General features: G+C 44.8%; 2 protein-coding genes across 3 annotated transcripts in view; both read left to right on the top strand.

Annotated features, from left to right (window-relative positions):
* LOC127053554 (protein ATP6V1FNB) overlaps nucleotides 1-24,014 on the top strand; it is a 354,802-nt gene that overhangs the window by 319,500 nt on the left and 11,288 nt on the right. The window lies entirely within an intron of this gene.
* Nucleotides 1-24,014, top strand: part of NCKIPSD (NCK interacting protein with SH3 domain) — a 94,678-nt gene that overhangs the window by 61,773 nt on the left and 8,891 nt on the right. For both annotated transcript variants that reach the window (XM_050958456.1, XM_050958457.1), the window contains 4 exons: nucleotides 4,268-4,438; nucleotides 6,295-6,381; nucleotides 8,170-8,308; nucleotides 23,362-23,442. In XM_050958456.1, the coding sequence (XP_050814413.1) occupies nucleotides 4,268-4,438; nucleotides 6,295-6,381; nucleotides 8,170-8,308; nucleotides 23,362-23,442 (478 nt within the window). The remainder of the gene's footprint in view (nucleotides 1-4,267; nucleotides 4,439-6,294; nucleotides 6,382-8,169; nucleotides 8,309-23,361; nucleotides 23,443-24,014) is intronic.

Below are 24,014 nucleotides of genomic sequence, written 5' to 3'. Positions count from 1 at the left end.
GTTTACCCCTCTCTTGTAAAGGAAGGATGGAGGGCAGCCTTTGTTACAACAGCAAAGAGTGAAATGCAGAAGAGTCCCTTTTGTGTCTCTCCTGAAGAGCTGCTGTATGTTGGAGCCACTGTTGCTGTATGCTGATCTGGAGGAGAGTCTCTGGGAAGGTATTTATACTCAAAGCACCAGTGATTTTCCAGAACTGATGGCTTGGGGAGAAGGGAGAAGTAGAAAAGGAACAAAAACAGGAGAAAGAAGAAGCAGGAAGAACAGCTTTGCAGCTCTGCAGCCAAGTTTGCAGACCAGAATCGACAATCTGTTTGTTAGCAGAGGGGATGAGGTGGCAATAGAGAAGCTTCTGAAAATAATCATGTTCTGTTTAGCAGAAATGAAAGCCCTGCAGCAGCGTATGGTTCTCCTTCCATTTGGAAGGGACCTGCTGTTTTGTTAAGAACAACAAACAAATGCAAAGCAAATTTCATTATGAAAACAGTTACATCCACTCACTGAAGGTGTCCGCTGCCTTCCCAAGTAACAGTCTGATTCCTGGAAATGACCTCGTGGAGTGTGTGCAGGGCTGTAATAGCTGCCAAGCTGCTTAATAAACAGAGACCTGACCTCATTGCTGGGGCTGGGAGAGATGAGAATGGTGTTGAGATTCCATTAAGACAGCACATGGTCTGGTTCTACTAGTCAGATTGGAGCATTTTGTTAGGAGATTGATCTCATTCGTGGCCATTAGCAGATTTATGTTCATTGGAATTGGAAAGCCTATGGAGGGGGGATTATAAAGGCAGAGATTTGAGTGTTGAGAGGCTAAGAAGAGCTTGGGTTAATCATCAAAACAAGTAGACGATCTTAAAAGGCATCCCGACTGTTAACTCTATTAAGAGCAAACCTGCCTATTTCTGGACACCTGCTAAGAGATACCAGCCACAGTTAACCCCCTCACAGGGGCTGGCCCTTGGATATAGAATAGTCTCCCAGTGAAGTTCCGTCACTTGAGACACTTGAAAATGGGCTAGCCAAAGCACCTGAGCTTGTTCTGCAAGAAACAAACTTGCACAGGCAAAGGGAAGGATGTGACCAAGTAGGTGTCTTCCATCTACCCTCTGATTCTGTGATTTAAATCACTGTTTAGCATGGTTGCTGTAATCAGTTTGTGCTTTGTGTTTCTGAAAGTCACCCTCCGTCTCATACCAGCCTGCTGGTAATTTAGCTGGCCACTCGTCCTTCCGCAGTGTCCCAAGATGCCTTTCTCAAGAGTATGTAGTGGATTGTAATAGTTAAACCAACACGTTCCCTCCTTCATCATCTCAACCTGACACAGATTGTGTAATTAACAGCGACAAGAACACTTTGATTCAGTGCTTCAATTATGTAGTAAAAAAAAAAGTCCTAATTAGTTCACACCTCAAATGCCACTAAGCAAATTATGAACAAGTGTGTCTCTAATAAAACAGCTTAAACATTGCACTCAAGTTTTCAGTTCAGGGTTGCTAGGTTTCAGCTGCATTGGCAATAGCTTGTCCTTTGACATTTTGAAGTGCTTATGGCAGCTACCAGTGCATGCTTTGAGATGAACTGGGCTGCATTTGTGCTTTATTAAAAAAAGATTTCTGCTCTCTCCTCTAATATGAACTTGAGCTGCTCTGGTTTTTAATGTGAGTTACTGCTCAAAGGTTTTACTGTCTGAGGTGCAGCATAAGTGGCAAAAATGAAGTGTGACTAGATTCCGTTCTTGGCCTCACCTGTCTCTCTTGAGGCCAAGGCCCGGTGCACATTGTATCATACATGTAGTGAAAAATAAACTGTTCCCAAATTTAAGTAGTGATGACGGGGGGGGGGGGGGGGAGTGTCTCTTTTCTCATTGCACAGAGAAGGGCAATATTTGTTATTCCCTCGTAAACCACTTCCTTTCCCATCAATGTGACCCATCAATCTGACCAAGTCACTCCCATCTTTGAACCTCTTCTGGCTTCCTCCCTCCATTTCATCAAGTTCAAGCTGCTTCTTCTTGCCTTCAAGGTCCTGAATAATTTTTCTCCTTCTGATAGTCTATGCTTACCTCTTCTGGTGTTGTACCCTCCCAACCTGTCCCCATTCTCCACTTCTTCTCTGACATCTCAATTCTTCCAGTGCTGCCCCTTTATCATAGAATCTTCTTCCTGAATTAATCTTCAAAGACAATACCCTCTCCTCATTCAGACTCCTCTTAAGGACTCCTCTACCATGATAGCCACAAAAAACTAGTTCGCTTATAGCTGAGATGTAGGGTAAACTTTCATTTATAGAAAACAGTGGCATATAAAATTGTCAGGGTATGGCTGTCTGTCACCTGGCCACCTTTCTCTTTAGTTGTTAGCCTTTCCCCTACCTTCCATCTCTCTGTTTTGTCTCAAGCATGTAAGCTCTTCAGGGCAAGGATTCAGCGTGTGTGTGTGCATGCGCACGCAGTGTTTTGCACATGGTAAATACTACCAGACATGTTGTTGTTAATCTGAGAGAGAGATCTGTGCTGAAGGAAGATTTACTGATCTTTGTGTCTACGTACAAACTCATAAATCTATGGTGCACTGTCATCTCACTTGGCTATATAAAGAAAAGCAGAGCCTAAGCAAATTAAGAGGAATTGATTCCTGCACAGGTTAATCCAAAAGGTAGCAATCCTAATACTTAACACTTACTGCGCTTTAACATCTTCAAAGTACTGTACTAATATGAACTAATCTGTTATTAATTATTGACACAACTGGCAGATGAAATGAAAATCTGCTAGTTTTGAGTGTGAGAAAAATGGACTGTATTGCTGGGGTCACATCCAAAGAGCTGCTGGCTGAACTTTCAGTTTTGTGGGACAAAACTATGTCTTATAGACAGGGCTGGCTTTAGGCCGATTTTGCCCAGTTCCCCGGAATCAGGCCCCACACCTTAAGCGCCTTTTTAATTCTTTTTTTACTCATCTCAGCAGTCTGCTCCGCCGGGGTTTTCGGCAGCCCCGCTCTCCCGGCTGGAGCGCGGCAGCCCCAGGGCCTCGCGACAGCGGTCGGAGCTCCGGCTGGAGCGCGGCCCCGCTCTCCTGGCTGCAGCGCCGGCCGGAGCACGGCAGCCCCAGGGCCCGGCCCCCCCACACACACACTATGTCTCTGTCTCTATCTGTCATGCTGTCTCCCCTCCCTACATTTGTGCTGCCTTATAGAGTATGAGGCTACATTAACAACAATATGTTAACCCTTGAGGGCTCAGCCGAGTGCTAATTCATCATTTAGCAGTAAGGCATTCGCCAGGAAATATCCCACCTTCTAACTTCACCACCTCAACCAAGCTTCACAATCATCATTGCTGTGTACAGTATTAAATTGTTTGTTTAAAACTTATGCTGTGTGTGTGTTTATATATTCTACCTATATTAGTCTTTTTGTCTGGTGAAAAAAATTTCCCTATAAGCTAACCTCCTCGCCCCCATTTACATTAATTCTTATGGGGAAATTGGATTTGCTTAACATCATTTCGCTTAAAATCACATTTTTCCAGAATGTAGCTACAACGTTAAGTGAGGAGTTACTGTAGCAGCTAGTTGTAGATTATTTTTCCTATGATGGAAAATAGATAAACTTCTCCACTCAGCAGTGTCCTTCCAAAGCGTTGACAAAACGTGTTCTTTTGTAGACATGTGGCACTCCCATTTCCTGTTAAAAGCGAAGGAAGGATTTTTATGTACTAAACTGTACTTACCCGGTCCATGCAATCCCCAGGTATAAATTCCCATGGCTGTAGGAATGTTTTCTGGAGCTGATTAGATGTTAGGCTTCTCATTGATCCAACTGAGACAACCAGCTGCTCTGGTGTCCAGCCTTATGTTTCTGCACTGGAACCTCTGATGAGAACTCAGCATGATTTTCATACCCTCTGAAAGCAAAACTGCTTCTTCAGCATTGCAGTCAAGGTTTTGGAGATGTAAAGATGATTTCTGACTCTGCCCCAGTCCTGGAGCCTCCTTTCACTGATTCAGTAATTTCATAATCTTTGCAAGGATGGAAGGGGGAGAGAACCAGAAAACAGTGTTTAGAAGTAGCAGAGAGGTAGGTGTGTGTGTGTGTGTGTGTGTGTGTGTGTGTGTGTGAGAAACTCACTGTCCACCTGTTGCCAGTTATTATCTGAATGAAGTGACCTCTCAGGACTCAGGTAACGGATACCCATGGAAACAATTACTCTCCAAAAAACTGCTAACTATCAGGACCCCTATTACTGGTATTTCTTTTCTGTCTTTTTGCAGAATCTGAATTCTGGGCTGCCTTCAGGGCAGATCTGCCATGATGAGCAGCGACTTGAGGTGATCTTTGCAGATCTGGCCAGGCACAAAGAAGATGCCCAGCAGCGCAGTTGGGCACTCTATGAGGATGAAAATGTCATCTGCTGCTATTTGGAAGAGCTGCTCCGTATCTTGGTGGGTTGCTTTCTTAAGTAGGTTTAGTGAAGCTGAGATCCCCTTGTAGATTTCCTCTGTCAATATCCTTTCCTTAGGGCTTGTCCGTGTGGAGCGTTAGTGTTTGGCAAGCCAGGTGAGATTTGACCATGCACCAGCTTGCTGCAAAGTAATTCGCTGTTTGGTCACTGCTCCAGTGCAGTAAGGATCCTGGAGTGTGACTTGAAAGCACAGTATGCTGAGGCACACTGTGGGACTTTTGCTGCTCTATAGCAGTGTCCACACAGTGAGTTACAGTGGAGCAAGCTGGGGCATTGCAGAGTCACATCCTGGCTTGCACCACTTGAACTCACCCTGTAGACAAACCCTTAGTGAAATCATCAGACAGCTGTTCGAGAGTATGTTGCCGTTTATTAATAACGGGTGTTAAAACAAGCCCTGCCGTGTGTGTGTGTGTATATGTGTGTGTGTGTGTGTGTATGTATATATATATAAATATATATATATATATATATATATATATATATATATATATATATATGTATATATGTGTGTGTATATATATATGTGTGTGTGTATATATATAAAAATAAAAAATACTGTAATGCAGCCTGCGACTTAAGTTGCAAGCTTATGAATAAGACTCTGCCTGGGGTCTGTCGTGCTTAGGAACCAGGATTAAATCCACCTTGCAAGATAATCATCCACCCATGTTTTACAGTGCTAGGTTCTTTATTCACCCGTCTTTAAAAAGTAAATAAATAAATAGCCACCAAAAACCTCCTCCCCAGACACACTGCAAGCTCAGTTGAACACTGTTCCACTGGAAACTTGTTTCATGATTTGGCTGGCCAGCATGCACAGGCCAAACAGTATTAGTGTTCTAGCCTAAGCCCTAACAACGTGCTAACACTGCCTGGTCTTTAAACTGTGTGAAAAGTGTTATTGGGACTGTTTAAAAACACTGTTTCCAGCACTGTGTGAAGGCCAGTGTAGAAGGTCTTAACTCTTAATTTCTTCTGAACACATGAGCTTCAGCTGCTTCTCCAAGGGCACGTCTACACTGCGGACGATAAAGGAGCACAGCTATGGAGCTACAGCAGTGCCTTAGTGTAGATGCTTGCTATGGCAACAGAAGGGTTTTTCCTGTTGATGCCATCAGTCCATCTCTCCAAGAGACAGTAGCTAGGTCGACAGAAGAATTCTTCTGTCGACCTAGCTGCATCCACAGTGGGGGCTAGTTCAGCGCTTAGGGCATGAAGATTTTTACAGTCCTGAGCAGGGTTGTTAGGTTGATCTAATTTTTAAGTGAAGACCAACCCTAAAACATACAGCTCATCAGATGGGCTTAATCCAGCTTCCTCTATGTTTCTCCCCCCCACTAACTCTGCAGGGTGAGATCTGCCAAGTTTGAGGAAGACAATGGAAGCGTAACCAAAATGTTTATAGATTGCAAGCATCATATGCGTGTGTCTCACATAGCAAGCCCAGCACTGACAGGGGCTTCGGGTGTGACTGCAACACAAACAGTATTTTCAAAACTCTTCTTGGTTCACCTTTTTCAGATGCTTTCAGCATGTAAGGCATGCAGGGAGAGATTGCACAGCACTGAGGCAGTTCCAGGAGTTCACTTTGATATGGAATCTGTAGGGCAACTGTTTCCCCAGGCACTCTCTTTTTGCTTTTCTCCTAATTTCTTTGTAGGGTGGTTGGGCTGTGGAGACTGAAGTCCTGGGGATGGAGGAGCTGGTGAGATGGGAACAGTTCTTTATCCTGCTGAAAGGCCAGCCTGACTTGGGGCCTCTCTGTGTTCCAGATAGAGATCCTTTGGCTTCTCCGGTATGCCAACAATCTCACTTGTTCGATTGTGTTTCCAGACAGATGCAGATCCTGACGTTTGCAAGAAAATGTGCAAAAAGAATGAGTTTGAATCAGTCCTATCCCTTGTGGCATATTATCAGATGGTAAGAGGTGTTGCATTCTTCCTATCTTCTATTGGAGGTTTTCCTGTAGACCCAAAGGAAAAAGGTTAACAAGCATGAATGTATGTAAACCTTTTCCCCGTTTGGACAGTTTGCTCCCTGAACTAGACTGAGTTTCAAAAAATCCTTCTTGCACACTTAGGTAACTATGTATTATACTTGTGGGTTGTGCAGAGCTTACATGGACGATGAGAAGGTAGGACTTGAGTCTAGTTTCAGGAGCAGTATCTAGTACTGTACCTGTAAGCAGTCTGAAAGGTAAAGATTGCCGCTTTCTTTTTAGCTCCAAAAGGAACAGAAGCAGCAGCTCTACTATAGTTTAGAGGAAGGATTTCTGAGAATGCCTTGGGAAAGCCAACAGGCTGTGGCTTCTCCTCTCTTAATTGATGCGTGGCTCTACATCTGTAAACAGCTCTGATTAGGAAAGTGGGTTGTGAGGAGCTGCCTTGGGACTGAGGAAGGAAATTGATGTTCAGAGGAAGAAGTAGGGAGTTTGCCTTCCGTGCCTATAGAAATATTTCTGTGCCCCATTTTCTTCCTAAGGCTCACTGCAGTAGCACTTAGACATGGGTAGAAAATTTTTTCCTTAGTCCCCAGCCACAGCACAGCAAACAGTGCAATCAGCTTTTAATAAAACATTGCTCTGATAAACCCAGAGCTTGGCTATGGAAGAGGCCGCAACATGTTAGAGAGAACTGGGAAGCCCAGTCAGGAGTACGCAGCGCAGGCTGCTGGCTTTCCCAGTGCATTATTGTTCTCCATGGTGTGCTCTGTGAATGTGACTTCACAGGATGAATGACCATATGGAGAGTGGTACAGTTACCCATTGGACTTTAGTACCTGTGATGCTTGGTGCCAGGATTCTTCTCTCTGTTCTGGGTTTCTTTTGACCTCTCTGACCAGTTTGTCAGCTGATGTTTGGAGTGATATCAGGTGAAGCCTAGCTTCAGGGCTCCTGTCAGGGAGAGGGTGGGCTTCAGGATCAAGCAGAACCACTGCCTTGAAAAGAGATTTGATGATGGAATTTCTGCTTTGTGCACTCAAAGCCTTCTGATTAAAAACCCATTCTCTCAGCATGAAACCTGACAACTTTATAGCAGCCCTTCAAGGTCCTTTTCATTAATTATCAGAGATGCTGCAAAATCGGTTTAGATTATAATAGATCCTGATAGATTTTGAGGTGCTAAAACTCCTTTTCAGTTCCACACTCGGCACTTCACTATGATTACTCCCGAAGTAAAGGGACGGGTTGCAAGCTATAGATCTTCTAGGAGCACTGTGTCTGCCCCCTCTACCGGGGTCAAGAAAACTGTGCATCCCTGTAAGAGGCACAGGCATTCAGATTGAATCAGATCTGGTTTTGGTGGGGCCAAAATAGGATCATACACCCTAGGCTCTCTTCATCTGTCTTGTCACAACAGTCAAACTGTGGATGAGATGCACGGTATTTCAGGTGTGAGGTATTGCCTCCCTGTACCTTTTGTTAGCATCAATAGTACAGGCATTAGTAGCTGATTCCAGCACAAAGATGAATTTAAAAAAAAATCTGTGCAGTTTTTAGAAGCTGATATTGGGGCTAGATCAACCTGTACACTGGAAAGATCTGTGCCATACCTGATAATGGGTTGAAACGGGCTACCTAGCACTTCTGCTCGTTCACCTGCACTGGTCACAGTAAGTGTGGACTTGCAAGCTCCCTGCTTGGCTTGAGTCTTGAACCGAGTACTCAACTGTGGTTTTGTCTAACTGGAAGGATTCCTTTCTTTCTAGGAACACCGAGTGCCATTGCGGCTGCTGCTGCTGAAGTGCTTTGGAGCAATGTGCAACTTGGACGCTGCTATTATCTCCACTCTCGTTAACTCCGTCCTTCCAATGGAGCTGGCACGTGACATGCAGACTCATACGCAAGGTGAGCTGTAGTTATGGACTGCTCCTAGGGGCACGGCTTTCCATTAGAAAGGTTACGTGCTGTTGGGGAATTTTAAATTTTGGAGTTCAAGCCCATCCTGAGCTTTCCCGTTCAGTGTGTCCTAAGCATTCTAGGGGAGACATGTACACTTATTTTAAAATAAGTATCAACTTAATTAAACCTTATAAAACCTAGCTTTGGTTTTAATCCTTTGATTTAGGGCTAAATAAATAAATGCCGTATATATTTTAGTACCCCACATTTTTGCTGTTGAATATACAGGTATGCAGGAAGTGGCATAAATTAATATTTCAGCTTATTCTTTATTTCTGCCAAGTGTTGCTTTGAGTCTCAACTTTCTGTTTGGTTCATGGTGTTAATGGAAGATGCATGCAGATCCTTGAGGAAGAAATCTGGCCTCTTTCAGGCAGGCTTTGTCTCTGTACACCACCCTTTTCACCCCACTGCTAAGTGTGCATCCCTTGCTGACGACTGGAGAGATGTGTACTGGCTAAAATGGAATAACCCTCCTTGCGATTAGTCTTGTTGCTCATTAGCGTCGCCAGTGTGCTTGGAATGGATGCTGATATTGAGGCTTCCAGTTAGTGCAGAGTGTGTAGGCATAGCTCCTGTCATAGGTCTTCTCTCCTTCCGTTGGTCCTTCATTAGGGTCAGGAGCCACTCTGCCAGGGGTTTAAACATGCGAGACGCCGAGAAGCTGAATATGGGGATAAACCATCATCTATCAATCCACCAGCACTAGGAGTCAGTGCAGGATTGTTCCTGATGCTATACTTCCTGGCCACTTGTCCAGTCAAGTTTTCAATGCAAGCAGTGGAGCTTCTACCCTTTCCCTGGGGTGATGTGACCCAATACATCTCACCAGTATGACAGTTCACTTTACTATGTGTAACTCTTCCTTTAATTTTATCCCTTCAACCTTGAACCTGTCCCTCAGAGGAGTGCGTGCAGGCAGCCTACGGGAGGTGGTGTACGAGTGAGTGCCATGCAGACCATGTTCTGGATTCATGCTGTGTGCCTGGGTCCCGAGTAAAGGACAGATATAGAAGCTGACGCTTCATTAAGTTTAACAGAAAACCTGCCTCACGGGTGTTGTCAGCACCACTGGCCTGGGAACACCCATACTCTCCCTCCCTCTGAAGTCAGCTGGATTCGGATCCCTCATATAGCCTGAGCATATCTGAGAACTGGTTGCAAATGAAAGCATCCTGCAATGACAGGAATGGGCTGGCTCTGGTGTGTAGGGCTCTCACTATAGGTTGTCCCAAAGGCAATGGATTCAATACTCTTCCAGGTGCACTCTTAATCAATTAAAGCTGGTTTATTCTGCTGAATTTCTCATCTACTACCTGAAACTAGATGACTGAAAACAACCCCTCCTTACCAGGGGCTGGTGCGGGGAAGGGGGGTGGGAGACATGTGACGCTAATGTGTCAATATGTACAAGTTTAATTGAGGGAATGGGTGGTGCTTCCATGTCAAACACAAAGAAAACTGTTTAACAAGCCCCTCTAGGCTGCTGCTGCCCCTTAGAAAAACCAAAGAATAAACCTTACAGCTGGAAACTCCCCTGAGAACTTGTTCACTTTTCCAAGCTGAGCACGGTTCTCTCTTGCCTTGTTACACGATACCCGTGCTCAGTGCAACCCTCAGTGCAGGGCGTGAGGACACTGTCACAGTCTGCCTGCCTCTCCCCTGTGTGAACTGTCAGATGCAATCCAGAGAAGGAAAGCATTAATTAAAGCTGTGTGGAAATGGAGCAATGGACTGTTTCCTCCCTTGTATCAGATGTAACTCTAAAAACCCCTATTATCTGGGAGGGAATAACGGGAATAGGTGTCCTTATCCTTATGCAATTGAAATGGAGCCCCCTCTTTCCCTGAAAGGAAGAGGATCAGGCAACTTCCAAAGTCTGTCTGCAGCTTAGACTTGTCTAGCTCTGTGGTGTGGAGCAGTGGACTGACAGCTGAACTAGGGAATGGTGTGCAGTTAAAACCAGGGACAGAAGGGTTACTTATTTCTCACCTTCACTCCTGAATGCACTATGCAGCGTAGTCTCACTCTGCCTGCACTAGAACTACACCACTGCCAAGGATTCTGCCTTCCCAGTTGTCGGGTTGGTTCTCTCCTGACTGCTTTCTATTTGATGTACATATTCTCTTCAGAAACCTGCCCTGTCTATTCCTGTTGGGTTTGGAGGAACTGTTTAGCTAGGTTTCTATAATGCAGGAGGGAGCGTTAAGAGGTTTGTAGTAAATACAGGTCAAAAATAGACCCTGGTCTGATCCAAAAGACAGATTTTCAAACCTCTGCCTCTCCATATGATCTAAATAATGAATTAAGGGCAACTCAGCACTTAACCAGCTGCTCATACTGCTTAAACAGAATAGTTTGTCTGTGCTGAACAGGTCCCATCTGTAATAGGTTGTGCTGCATTTACTGTTATGCCATTTTCCCTTCACTTGTTTCTCTTTTTAACCAGAGATCCGGGGCTCGGGGTGGATTTGGCTTGAAGATTGGTTTACTTTAAAATGTTTTTTAAAAGTTCCATCCATGCGGTTCCCAGACTCTTCAAGCACCTGCCAGTTTAAGCAGATCTAATTGACCTGATCAGCAGCTGGATACTCTGGTGATGGACACTAGAAATGGTACCACGCCCAGGTTGAGATCTCAGCTATACTACTACTTCCCATCCCTTGGATGTCAGGCCACTCTTGCCAGACCTTATGGAGTTTAAGTGTAGGCTAGAGTCCACACAAATGAGTGGGAATTGGGTAGTTGCCAGAGGCCAAGCACAGAGATTCAACACTAATGACAGGAGTAGGAGACCAGAGTACCAGTTATCAGTGAAGTGGTTAATTTTTTTACGGTAGCCTTCGGTAATTTTGCTATCTCTGGATTCTCTGGGAGTAAGGAGGAAGAGCAATTAACTCTGAAAAGCCATGACATTTTGTAATGAGTAGCAGTAGCAATGCCAAACAGCCTTCTCTGCTTTCCAACACTCAAATCTCAGGTTGCTATTCCACTATCCTTTGCCTTAGCAAGCCAGAAAGCTGGGTCTGATCTTCCTTTTCTTTTCCAAGACCACTGTTGGATCAGCCTGGCTTCAGTGAAGGGTGTGGAGAACATGGAAGGCTTATGCATTATTCTTAGGAAATGTTATTTTTTGTGACTCAGTTTAATCTTGTGCTGGTTGTTACCTGGTCTCAAAGGGTTAAAGTCTGTCTAGAGAGGTTCTCTGGAAGCAGGGAATAGGCAGTCAGAGGGTTAGAGTGTGTGTCATGTAGCCATGTCTGGGATTGGTAACTGGGCTATCAGGAACTGTCAGCAAGTGAATGAAGATGCCCTGAAGATACAATGGAGCCTGACAACTAGACCATAAAAATTGGTCCTTGTCTCAACCAAACCACCAACTTTTTGGAATGTGGATGAGAGAGAATTTATCTGAACATAGTTCCTCCTCTGCCTGAACTTGAAGAAGGAGCAGTGCCCATGAAAACAGGCCAGGTGACTGGGACTTGAGGCTTCTGTTAGTAACGTGCCCTCCACAGCTGGGGAGACTTCTCTAATCTGGGCCTCCTGAGCTCCACTGTGGGCCAGGCAGTAAGGAAGATGCCGTCTGACAGTCTCCCAGTCCAATATTAAATGAGACCTACCTACCTACCTACCTAATCAAGGGAAAGCAAGACAGGTAAGATTCCTGTCTATGGACTTGTATTTTAATCCATTTCTCTGAGCACTGAGCTAAGGAGCCATTGAGAGAAATGCATCCTGAAGTCAGGGGTCCAGTCTGAGTAGGAGGGCCACAGGGCTCCCCTTGAGCGAAATGGAGGCCCAGAGCCTATCGTGGAGTATGTTTACACTGCAGTCTCTGCATCTGTGCCACTCAAGTGTAGCTGCTTCCTGCACTGACACAGAGTTTTCACATCAATGTATATAATGCACCTCTCAAAGAGCTGTTAGTTTCTTCCGTCAGCCTAGCTACATCTACACCATGGGTGATGTCGATCTAAATATATCACACAGGACAGGACATTTCGCACAGCCCTGAGCAATGTAGTTTGGTCAGTCTAATTCTTAAGAGTAGGCCAAGCCTAAGAGGAGTGCACTGATGAGAGACTGTGGAAGACAGAGACATAGTGTGCCCTATGGATCCTTGGCAGGGGGCAGCTTGTTATCAAAACATGTTCAATTCATTCCCTTAAATTTGGGGCTTTCTCTGAGATGGCGACTCTGTACTTACAACTAGCTTGTTTTGCTGGGGCTGAGCTGCTCCCATTCAGGAAATTAGGGCCTGACATTTAAAACGTAAAATTAGTTTAGTAGCTGGGATATTTGTGTGGGAGATTGGAGGCCTGTGACTTTAGAGCAGCTTGAGATGTAAAGCCATGTGGCAGGAGTGCATTAAACATCTCTCTTTCCACCCCCCTTTTCTCATGCCCCAAATGCTTTTTTTATTTGGAAGCTGTTTATAAAATACTTATTCTTGCAGCTGCTGCCAAACCCAAATGATCTAGAATTAACCATTTCCTGGCACTCCAAAGCTTTTGACTCAGAGTCCTGGAGTCTTTCCTGCTCCCCCATCTACCCCAAAGTGGGTCCTCTTGACATTTTCTTGTGGTCTCTTCATCATAACAGAGCTGATGTTGAGGGTTAATTTGCATATTCCTGCTGCTCTTCCTTTTTTCGTTTTCTGTTAAACACGCCGTACAGTCCTTCATCACAAAGACTGGTAGCAGGCATTGGAGAGTGGTTTTAGTGGAATTATTGCATGTAAAAAGTGCTTGACTCTCAGCCTTGGAGACTGACACCCTATGCTCACAGATATGATGCAAGAAACAGCACTCCAGTCTTCTTCCATGCTTCCTTGCTTATATGCCTAAATCCTCCCCTGGAGGAACCACCTCTGGGATAAGAGGGGAAGGCAGTCTCTGTGGTCTGTTCATTCCTAGTCTCTCTGCTGAAACGGTCAGATGGCCAGCTAATGTCAATGGCAGTGGTGTGTGTTATTTTTTAACATTGATACTTTGCCTATTAGAAACTGGATTGAGAACCCATTGCCTCACTTTAAATGGAGGCCCACTGAACAGCCCATCAAGTGGTGGTAGTTTTTAATCACTGACCACTTGGGCTAGATTAGAATCAGTAATTTAACTGAAAGTCTCTCTCATTATTAATACCTTGAGCCCATCCTGTGTCCCATCCAGTCTCCTGTGGTGTTATTAATATGCAGTGATAACCTGATAGTTTTCTACCCACTGAATGAGGAGTCAGTCTCCCCTTGTTACACAGGTACCCTGGTTTGAAGTCTCTCTTGCAAAGAGATGTTTGGGCAAAACTTAAATTCTTGGACAAGTTCGGCTGATTATGAAACCTGCAGAAGCGTCACCTGTTATGTTCTGAGTGAGGACCGTGTTTTCCAAAGGGACTAATAGGGCTGTTATCCTTCAGTTTGGAACAAAGACCATCACATACGTTTCCCTGGAGCTAAGTAAATTCCACGCAGGCTGCCTCTCAGAGATGGGGATGTGATGGGTTGGATCACAGAAACCCCTTTGGGACTGCCACATTATGTGCCTGGGCTACCTCTGAGCCCATTTTCCCTGGCAGCTTGGGACTTCAGTACCTTGACTTTCCCGCTGCAAATACAGATCCAAGTCTGAATCATGTCCCCCACAAGCTGCAGGGTTAACTGAAAACAGCTTAAGAAGTGCTCCTGTCTCCAGCACAAAGATACCCAGCTCCTGAAATAAACCCATTTTACCCTGTATAAAGGTTATACAGGGTAAACTCATAAATTGTTAGCTCTCTATAATACTGATAGAGAGAGATGCACAGCTGTTTGCCCCTCCACCAAGGTATCAATACATACTCTGGGTTAATTAATAAGTAAAAAGAGTTTTTATTAAATACAAAAAGTAGGATTTAAGTGGTTCCAAGTAATAACAGACGGAACAAAGTAAATTACCAAATAAAATAGAACACGCAAGTCTAAGCCTAATACAGTAGGAAGCTAAATGCAGGTAAATCTCACCCTCAGAGATGTTCCAATAAGCTGCTTTGACAGACTAGCCTCCTTCTAGTCTGGACCCAATCCTTTCCCCTGGTACAGTCCTTGTTCCAGTTCAGGTGGTAGCTAGGGGATTTCTCATGACTGCAGCTCCCTTTGTTCTATTCCACCCCCTTATAGATCTTTGGCACAAGGCAGGAATCCTTTGTCCCTCCCTGGGTTCCCACCCCTCCTTCTAGATGGAAAAGCACCAGGTTAAAGATGGATTCCAGTTCAGGTGACATGATCACATGTCACTGTAAGACTTCATTACTCGCTTGCCAGCACACCTGTATACAGGAAGACTTGCAAGTAAACAGAGCCATTTACAACCAATCATCCTGGTTAATGGGAGCCATTGAGATTCCAAACCACCATTAATGGCCCACACTTTGCATAACTACAATAGGACCTTGGAGTAGTATTTTATATTCCTAGTTTCAGATTCAAGAATGATGCATTTATACAAATAGGATGAACATACTCAGTAGATCATAACTTTTGGAAAGATATGTTACATGGCATATTAGCATAAAACATATTCCAGTTATGTCATATTTACACTCATAAGCATATTTCTATAAAGTATTATGGGGTGCAATGTCACAGAGGTCATGGAATTTACTGTGTCTCTTAACTCAGCCTGCCCATACCAACCAAGCAGTCTGTGTAATGGAAAGGACAGACGCAGCTAATTTGGTGTCTGAATGGTCCAGTGGCAGGAAGTTGAAGCTAGACAAATTCAGACTGGGTGTTTTTCTAAAAGATCTGGTCTAGGAATGATTTTGGTGAAGTTCTCTGGCCTGTGTATAGAGGAGTTCAGACTAAGATGATCACAATGCTTCCTTCTGGCCTTGGGGAATGAGGGCTGAGCCTAATGCGGTGCCCTCTGCATTCCTCTGTGCTTAGACTCTAACATTATGCATTTCAGAAGGGGAGTGACTGAAAAATGCTTTAAGCTTGGAGCAGCACAATGCATATTGGATTAATACAGCAAGGACTCAGTTCATTATGCTTATACCATTATAAACTTTCTCTTTAAATTACATTGGCTTATCAACCATACACAGGCTGCGAGTCTCTCACTGAAGTGTGGCCTTGGCTACACTCACACTTTACAGCGCTGCAACTGGGGTGTGAAAAAACACCCCCCTGAGTGCTGCAAGATACAGCGCTGTAAAGCGTCAGTGTAATCAGGGCAGCAGCGCTACACCCGTAAGGGATGTGGTTTACATGCAGCGCTGGGAGAGCTCTCTCCCAGCACTGCCGCTCTGACTACACTCACACTTCAAAGCGCTACCGCGGCAGCGCTTTGAAATTCCAAATGTAGCCATACCCACAGATTCTGTGACTTCTGCAGCAGCTGGTGCTGGCCCAGGAGCTTCAGGGACACAGAGCTGGGTAGGGAGCCCCAACCCTGTCCTCAGTACCACCAGGAGTCCTGGGCCATGGGTCGCAGCCTGGCCCTCCCTCCCTCAGTACCACGGGGGTCCATGCCACAGCCTGCCCCCCCCAGTACGAGTGGGGGTCCCAGGCCATGCGCTATGACCCATCCCCCCCTCTCCTCCAGCACAGAGAGAGGTCCTAGGTCACCTTGACCCCTCCCCCAGCACCCAGGGCACCCCCGGACTGTCCCCCCCTCACAGTAGGTATTTTTAGTAAAAGTCACGGACAGATCATGGGCCCGTGAATTTCTGTTTACCATCTGCGACCTGTCGGTGACTTTTACTAAAAATACCTGTGACTAAAATGTACTCTTAACAATGAGTATGACACATTGCCTTTCTTTCTGTCTGACTTGGAAATGCTTGGAGCTGGAGCTCTGATTGTTACTGTAGCAGGATGCTTGCCTCCAGTTCAAGGTTACTGCTGGTTTGCTGCCATCTAAAAATAAACTTTCTCTTGCATCCATAACTAATTCATGAAGTTTGTCTCCAGACGGATGTTTTCGTGCTATACTCCGTGCTAGGGCAGTGCCGCAGTATTCAGCCTCTCTCTGCCCTTTATCTGTGCCGTCCCTTCCTTTGGAGCCCCTCAGCATTGCTCATTAACTGGCCAGAGGGGTCACTGTTCCCAGGAGCTGTGTAGCTCCCAGTGCTGCTAACCTAGGAATCAAAGTCTGGTTCCCTTAGAATGGAAGTGTCAAGTTCCAACAGTAGCTGACTTGTGCGTCTCCTTGCTGAGCTGCACGTGAGTGGAGCATCGTAATCCTGTTTGATATGTACCCAGCTTTCTTTGTAGAATGGGGTCATCCTATAGCTCTTCTGGTAGAATCTGGCTTCCCTGCAGCATAATCTTTCTTCACTATTGAACAACTACAAAGCACCACAGTGGCGGATACAGGTGGGGTGGGGACTGAAACATTTTCATTTTCTCCTGTTGGACTCCTGCCCTGCAACCTCCCAGGATATGTCTACACTCTGTTTTAAAACCCTGTGTCACTGAGTCTGCGTCAGGGGCTGCAGACTCAAGCTTGCGCTATGGTGCTGAAAACATCAGCACCGTGTAGATGTTGTAGCTCAAGCTGGAGCTCAGGCTCTGAAGTTCAGGGAACAGGAGTGGGCTTCAGAGCTGCAACTCCAACCCCAATGCCTACACTGCTGCTGTTAGTGGCATAGTGTAAGCTCTGCAAGCCTGAGTCAGTAGACCTGGACTCTGAGACTCATTCTCAGTATCCCCTCCCTCCCTAACCTTCACCTGATGTCTTTAAACTGCAGCTGCATTCTACCAGTATAAGCCTTTTGATCCATGCAGCACTGTAGTGTTTAGGCATCAGAGAAACACATCAGGAAAGGCTCCCATTCTGCCTAAAGGAGGTGTTCCCTGGTTTATGTGGCCGGAAGCAGAGACTGCTTTTAGCTGTGGTAGCTTTATAGAGTCGTGTCTGGATCCTGTGTTGCCTTGTGTTATGCATGCCAGGTGCACCTCATCACGTGTGCTGCCAAAAAAACCCTGTGTGTACTGATGTTCCATTCACTTTAATGGAAAGTTTAAACAGCAGCTCATCGTAAAGCTTCAGCCGCAGGAGGGCTTCAGCCACAGAGAAAGCAAGTGGTGAGAAGTGATAGTATGGGCCTGTATTCTTGCCCCTGGCCAACCTGCAGTGTGTTTTTCCTGTCATCCAAAGATAGATTTGTAAGGCTTTACCAGTATCCACATACCATTTTGGAGCTAAACACTGAGGTTTCTGCCACGGAGAACTAACTACAAACAGTACTGTGAGTGAAATGACCTTGAATCGTGATGTGACTTAAGCTTATTTTGGCCCTAGGAATTTGAGAATAGCAGCTCCTCCATTGTCTGATATATTATAGAGTATCTAATCCCTTTTGTGGCTGGTAGGGGCCAGAGCAATCCATGCCAGCCCTCAAGCAACTGGGGATTGTACAGCAGGCTGCAGGAGTTCCACAGGATCCTGCCTGACTAGTTACAGAGGAACACTTGAGGCTCAAGCTCTCTGCGTGGATCCTGGACGCCTTTGATATGAGAGCCTTACCCTGGGGTTGATGCAAGCACGTTGGCTGTTGTCCAGGTCTTCTGACAGATGCTTTGTTTTTATTGCTCCTGGATAGTCATTTTCCTGTGATGCCGCTAGCTTGCAGATCTATCCATGTGTTAGAAAGGTTTATAATAAGACACACTGAGGCAGAATTAACCGGAACAATTCTAAGGAAAACAGACACAGTCTCCTCTGTAATCATGACCATTCCCTCTTGCAGTTCAATATACACACAACTCTACTGTCAAATCTTTTCATTTGAGCATTGGAGACAATCTTCACCAGTGCTTAATTTGTGCCAGGGCTGACACCTCTAGCAGTTCATACCCCGGCACTTCTGTGTCAGTTATGAATGTTTTAAAAAAAAAATCACTTGAGCCCTGGCACCTCTTTCATTACAAATTAAGCACTGACCCTCACCTGCCCTACCCAGCTTTTCCATTGCTGCATTTTTAGGTGGGGTAGGGTGGGGTTTATGAAGACCTTCAAGAAGCTTCAGAAAATATGTTTCGCCAAAGGGCTGTCGTACAAAATACCACAGTGAGTTTGAGAAATCTCTGGCAGGCATTCACTAGCATGCCTTACTGCATCTTGTAACCGCTTGAGCTGTGTGCATGCCATCTGAAGTCAATAGAGCCCCTCAGCTGAATTACAGTCTTGTATTCTTTCAAAATAATTGTATTAATACTATTTTTCCCCATCTGGCCATTGGTATGATCCTAAAAACAAGTCATGATTGATTATTGCCTCAGTTCTTCAACACAAGGCTGGCATTATAGAGGATACAGTGAGTGTCCAGTCTCTTGAAGGGGACTAGGGAGGGTTCGAATGCCCCAAAACATCAGCCTATCATTCGATATACTGATAAAAAACCATGTACCTGCTTCCGTACTGAGTGATTACACTACTGTCAAGTCAGCGTTTATTCATGTTCCAGTATTGCCTTTAAAGCTCAAGCACAAACCAGAGCCTTCATAGGAACATAGGAAGAGTCCACAATACTGCCTCTCACAATGGCCCCCCACCAGATGCTTCCGAGGAGGATGTAAGACAATTACACTTGGACAGTTATGGCAGGAAATTTCTTCCCAACTCCAGGTAATGAGGCTAGGTGACTGGTGCCTTCCCATATTGGGTGAGTACCAGCTAAAGGGAAGGACACGTGACCACCTGACATGTCTCCTCTGTCCAGTGACCCCTCCCACCCTGTGCCCAGCCCAGGGCCACAGCACTGTCCCTGTCCCATGTTCCCTGAGGCGGGGGAGGCTCTGTCCTCCTCTCCCTGTATCTTCTTTCTCCCTTCTCCTCCTCCCCCTGTGCGTTCAGCTGTTCTCCCTGTCCCTGGCAGTTGGGTGGGAAGTGGGATGGAGTTGCTTCTGCCTGAAAGAGCTTGGCTGGGGGGTGAGTGTGTGTGTGTGTGTATGTAGGAGCGTTCCTCTCAGCCAGGCTCTTTAAGGCAGAAGTGGCTCCATCCTGCTCCCCGCCTAACTTCCAGGGACAGGGAGAGCAGCCGAATGTGCCAGGGAAGAGGTGCGGGGAGAGGACAGAGAGCCTCTCCCTCCCCACTCCCTGCTGGCCAATCTGAGGAGTCACTTGACACCCCTCCCAGTGGTAGGTTCTATCACAGAAACCCTCTTGGGAGCTGCCACCTGATGTACCAAGACTACTTCTACCTCTGCTTTCCCTGCCAGCTCAGGACTCCAGCACCCTGTCTTACTGAGCCAGACACTTCCGTCTGCTCCACAAAGACTCAGGGTCTGAATTACTTGCCCCAAAGCTACAGGTTTACCTGAAAGCAGCTCATAGAAGTGTTCCTGTCTTTAACACTCAGATGCCCAACTCCCAAATGGGATCTAAACCCAGATAAACCTGTTTTACCCTGTATAAAGCTTATACAAGGTAAACTCATAAATTGTTCACCCTCTATAACACTGATAGAGAGAGATGCACAATTGTTTGCGCCCCCAGGTATTAATACATACTCTGAGTTAATAAGTAAAAAGTGATTTTATTAAATACAGACAGTAGGATCTAAGTGGTTCCAAGTAATAATAGACAGAACAAAGTAAGTCACCAAGCAAAATAAAATAATGCGCAAATCTATGTCTAATCAAACTGAATACAGATAAGATCCTCACCAGTTCCAGAATGCTCCCTTATACAGACTAATCTCCTTTTAGCCTGGGTCCAGCAATCACTCACACCCCTTGCAGTCACTGCCCTTTGTTCCAGTTTCTTCTAAGTATCCTGGGGGTTGGAGAGGCTCTCTCTTTAGCCAGCTGAAGACAAAATGGAGGGGTCTCCCAGGGGTTTAAATAGACTTTTTCTCTTGTGGGTGGAGACCCTCTCCTCCTATGCAAAGTCCAGCTCCAAATGGAATTTAGGAGTCACCTGGGCAAGTCACATGTCCATGCATGACTCTCAGTATTTACAGGTAGCATCCATTGTTTACATACTACCTTGAACATCCTCAAGTAGACTTCTTATGTGGATTGGAGCATTCCAAGATCCATTGTTCTTTAAGTGTTTCTTGATTGGGTACTTAATTTCAACATTCCTTTCTCCAGGAACTGACCAAATGCTCTGCTAAGGTTATTTAGAAATCAAGGCAGTAGACAGTCAACATTCATAACATTCATAACTTTTAATACAAAAATGATACATGAATACAAATAGGGTTAATACATTCAGTAGATCATAACCTTTGAGATATGTTACATGGCATATGTAGCATAAAACACATTCTAAGCATATTTCCATAAAGCCTTATGGGAGGTATGGTCACACACACACCTGCCCCATATTCTCCCTATGCATCCCCTCTAATTGCATGTTCCCATTATGCATACAAATGTCCAGTTCTTTTTTAAAATTAAACTAAGATGTGGTCTCAGTTATACCTTGTAGCAGAGAGTTTCACAGATTCATTCTGAATTTTGTTTTTCAAAATGTCATTGAGTGTCCCTCATTTTTGTATTATGGGACTAACCAGGAGTGCCCGGTTTACCTTCTCAGCCATTCAATCTATAGACCTCTGTCGGGTAATCTCTTAATCTTAATAATGCTGTAATATTTTTGGTTAAGCGTCATTGACCTAAACACAATCTCTGCCCAGGGAGTTTACAATCTGAAAAGTTCTGGACAAGCAGCTTATGTGTGATGGTGTATATGTGTTTGACTCCACACTTCAACTGGATTCCCTCAGTTTGTGTGTAAGAGACCATTAGTATAGATTGCTTTTCAGGGGCTTTAGACTGTATATGGTTGTCTGGCAACTTCTTCTCATGATACAGCTACTGGATTCAATAGTGATCGCCAGGTTTCAGTCAATTATGTAGCAGTAAGATACCACAGTGATAGAATTGTAGTCTGTACATGCAAGAACAAACTCTATGGCACACAACCCTTCGCAGATGGTATGTTTAGATCTGGCAGGATTGGGTGAGGTGCTCTGGAAATGAAGTAGAGACAGAGTGCCTCTTGTAGTAAATATGGCGTCATTATGGAAATGTGTGTTAGATGGAAAAACTTTTTCCAAATCTACATTTTCAAGGCATAAAAAGTATCTTTCTGTTCAACTTAAAAAAAAAAAACCACCTGGGTTTTATTTATATCAGATGTATAAGTGACCCAATCACTATCAGGTAGATGTAACTGAGCATAGTATTTAGCCTTTATCTAGCACTCTGCACTTCCAGAGCACAGCACAAACATTAATGCTCCACTTCCTGAAATATTCCAGATGGAATTGAGGGGATAGAGACTATATTTCATTGTGACATATGCACTGTTGTATGGTTCTTCTATAGATCCCTACTGAAGCACACCAGCTAATTAAGATTCAGGGAAGGCAGTGGTTATGATTCTGTGGAGCATTCCTGTATAGCTACTGCCAGTGACAATTGTGATAGACTAGCAGGTTGTGGGACAGATTGATGCATGAGACAAGTGTATCCTGGAAAGCTAGCAGAATTCACACCTGGAGTCTTGAGCGTTGTGTGCTGCAGCCTCCAGTGACTTTAAACAAACTTAGCCACATCTGATCCATTGAAAATGGAAGAATGCAGACACAGTAGCAAAGAAACTTAGCCATGACATGTTAACCATTGAAGCAGGAAGTAGGAAGTATTTAAAGATGGCTAGAAGGATGGGTGCTTTTCTGGTTCCAACTTATTACATAAATTGTTGGAGGTGTCCAGGGATGGCACAGGGGAGATTTTAATTATTCACCTGTCATGTTTATTAAGAGCCTCTTAAGAAAGAAGGAAAAAACAAGAACATTCATTAAGATCCCAAAATTGATTGAAAATGTATGTCCGCCATGTTCTTTCCCATCCTGCTGCTTTTGCCTCTTCCCTTTCCACTGAAGCACTTAGCTGATGTGTTGGTGTAGTTCAACAGGGTGTCCTCCAAAGCTGGATGAATTATGCAATTTCTATAGAAATAATACGGATCAAAGGAAACTTCAGACCATCAAACTCCTCCCCTGCCTCTCCCCCCCAAAGTGTATTTTCCAAACTCTGTGTAAAATACATGAGAGTCTGGATGACATGAGTTACGGAACTGGCCTGTCTTCTCTACAGACGTGGATTCAAACCCTGCCTTGGGTCATGGATGAAAATGGGTTTCCTCTTTTTAACCCTGGCCACCTTTCATGAACTTTTTATCTGTAACTGCTCTTTCTGGCAGGTTCAGATGTTGAGATGCGATCTGTGTTAGTGGTTAACACGTGTTTAGTACTGGACTTCATATTCACAAGAAGTCCAAGATTAGACTAGCAGGCACAGTACATGTCAGAAGAGAGGTGCCTTGGCTGAGCTAGATGTGTGCTTGTACACACATCTGTGAAAGTACAGGATTATGGTAATAGAGGATGGTGTAAATGAAGTGTGAGCTGCATTGGCAGAGCTGCAGGGAACAAAGAATCCTTTCAAAATGCTGCTTGGGGTTTGTTTGTTTTTTTGCTTGTTTTTTTGTTTTTGAATGGGTGTTGGGAATTTAAAATGTGGCAACTGAACTGAGAACTGAATCTAGATTTCCTAAATCTATCCTGTGCTACCTCACTGTGCTGTTAGTTAATGTGTTTATCACTGCAGGGCTCAGAGGCCCCCATTAGGATCAAGGCTTGTTGTGCTGGGTGTTCTCAAACACATAGGAAGACCTGGTCCTGGTTCCAAAATGCGTTGACTGGAATATGACACATGATATGTGAAGAGTGTAGAGAGAGGGATACAGTCACATGCATGTATTGTTAGATACAGGTGTTTATTTGTATTGCAGCATTCCAGCTGTCCTGAAATGCCCCTCTGCCTTGCCATCATTAATTGGCTGGGCGTCTTTTCTAAGCCTCACAGTTGAGATTCCTCTTAAAAAGGGAGAGGGTAGTTGCCTACCTTCCTATATGAATTAAATCATTTATCACCTCAAACCAGAGGGCAGACACTTGGGAGTATTAATGGCTGGATCTATGGTTTTATCTTGCAGACCATCAAAAGATGTGCTACTCTGCACTGGTGCTGGCTATGATTTTCTCCATGGGAGAGCCGCTGCCATATCACCACTATGGTAAGAACTGAGTGCATTGTGGAGAGGGAAATCTACTGCCTAGACATCTTGGGGGAGTTCCTGGTGGCCAAGAGCTCTCCAGAGTGCTAGAGGGGGATTCTCCCTGCTGCATGCATGGGAGGAAAGAGATGCCCCCTACACCTTCTCTATCCCTTCTCCAAATTTTGCACCAGCACGACGTAGGAGAGTCATTGGCCCAACATTGCCAAGAAGCCTAAGGGCTTGTCTGCCCTTGAAACGCTACAGTGGCACAGCTGCAGCAGCGCTTCAGTGTAGACATACACTAGAATAACAGGAGGGATTCTCCACGTCCCTGAGAGATGTAGCTGCTGTTGGAGAGGTTTGTGTAGGAGTCTCCTTAGATAGTTCACTAGAATCCATGGTAAAGATGCACAATCTCTGAAGCCAGTGAAATGGGGAGCACAGAATGAATCTCTCCAAGCTTTCAGAAACATGTATTCCTCTCCTAGTATAACCCGGCGATTATTTTCTGCAGGTGTCCTTGTTTGCATGGGCTGCAGCACTTACCTAATAACTAGGTTAAAATTAATTATTACTAGTGATTTGGATTA

The sequence above is a fragment of the Gopherus flavomarginatus genome, chromosome 6 (assembly GCF_025201925.1).
Source record: "Gopherus flavomarginatus isolate rGopFla2 chromosome 6, rGopFla2.mat.asm, whole genome shotgun sequence".
NCBI lineage: Eukaryota > Metazoa > Chordata > Testudines > Testudinidae > Gopherus > Gopherus flavomarginatus.
This window is presented reverse-complemented; position numbering and strand designations above follow the sequence as displayed.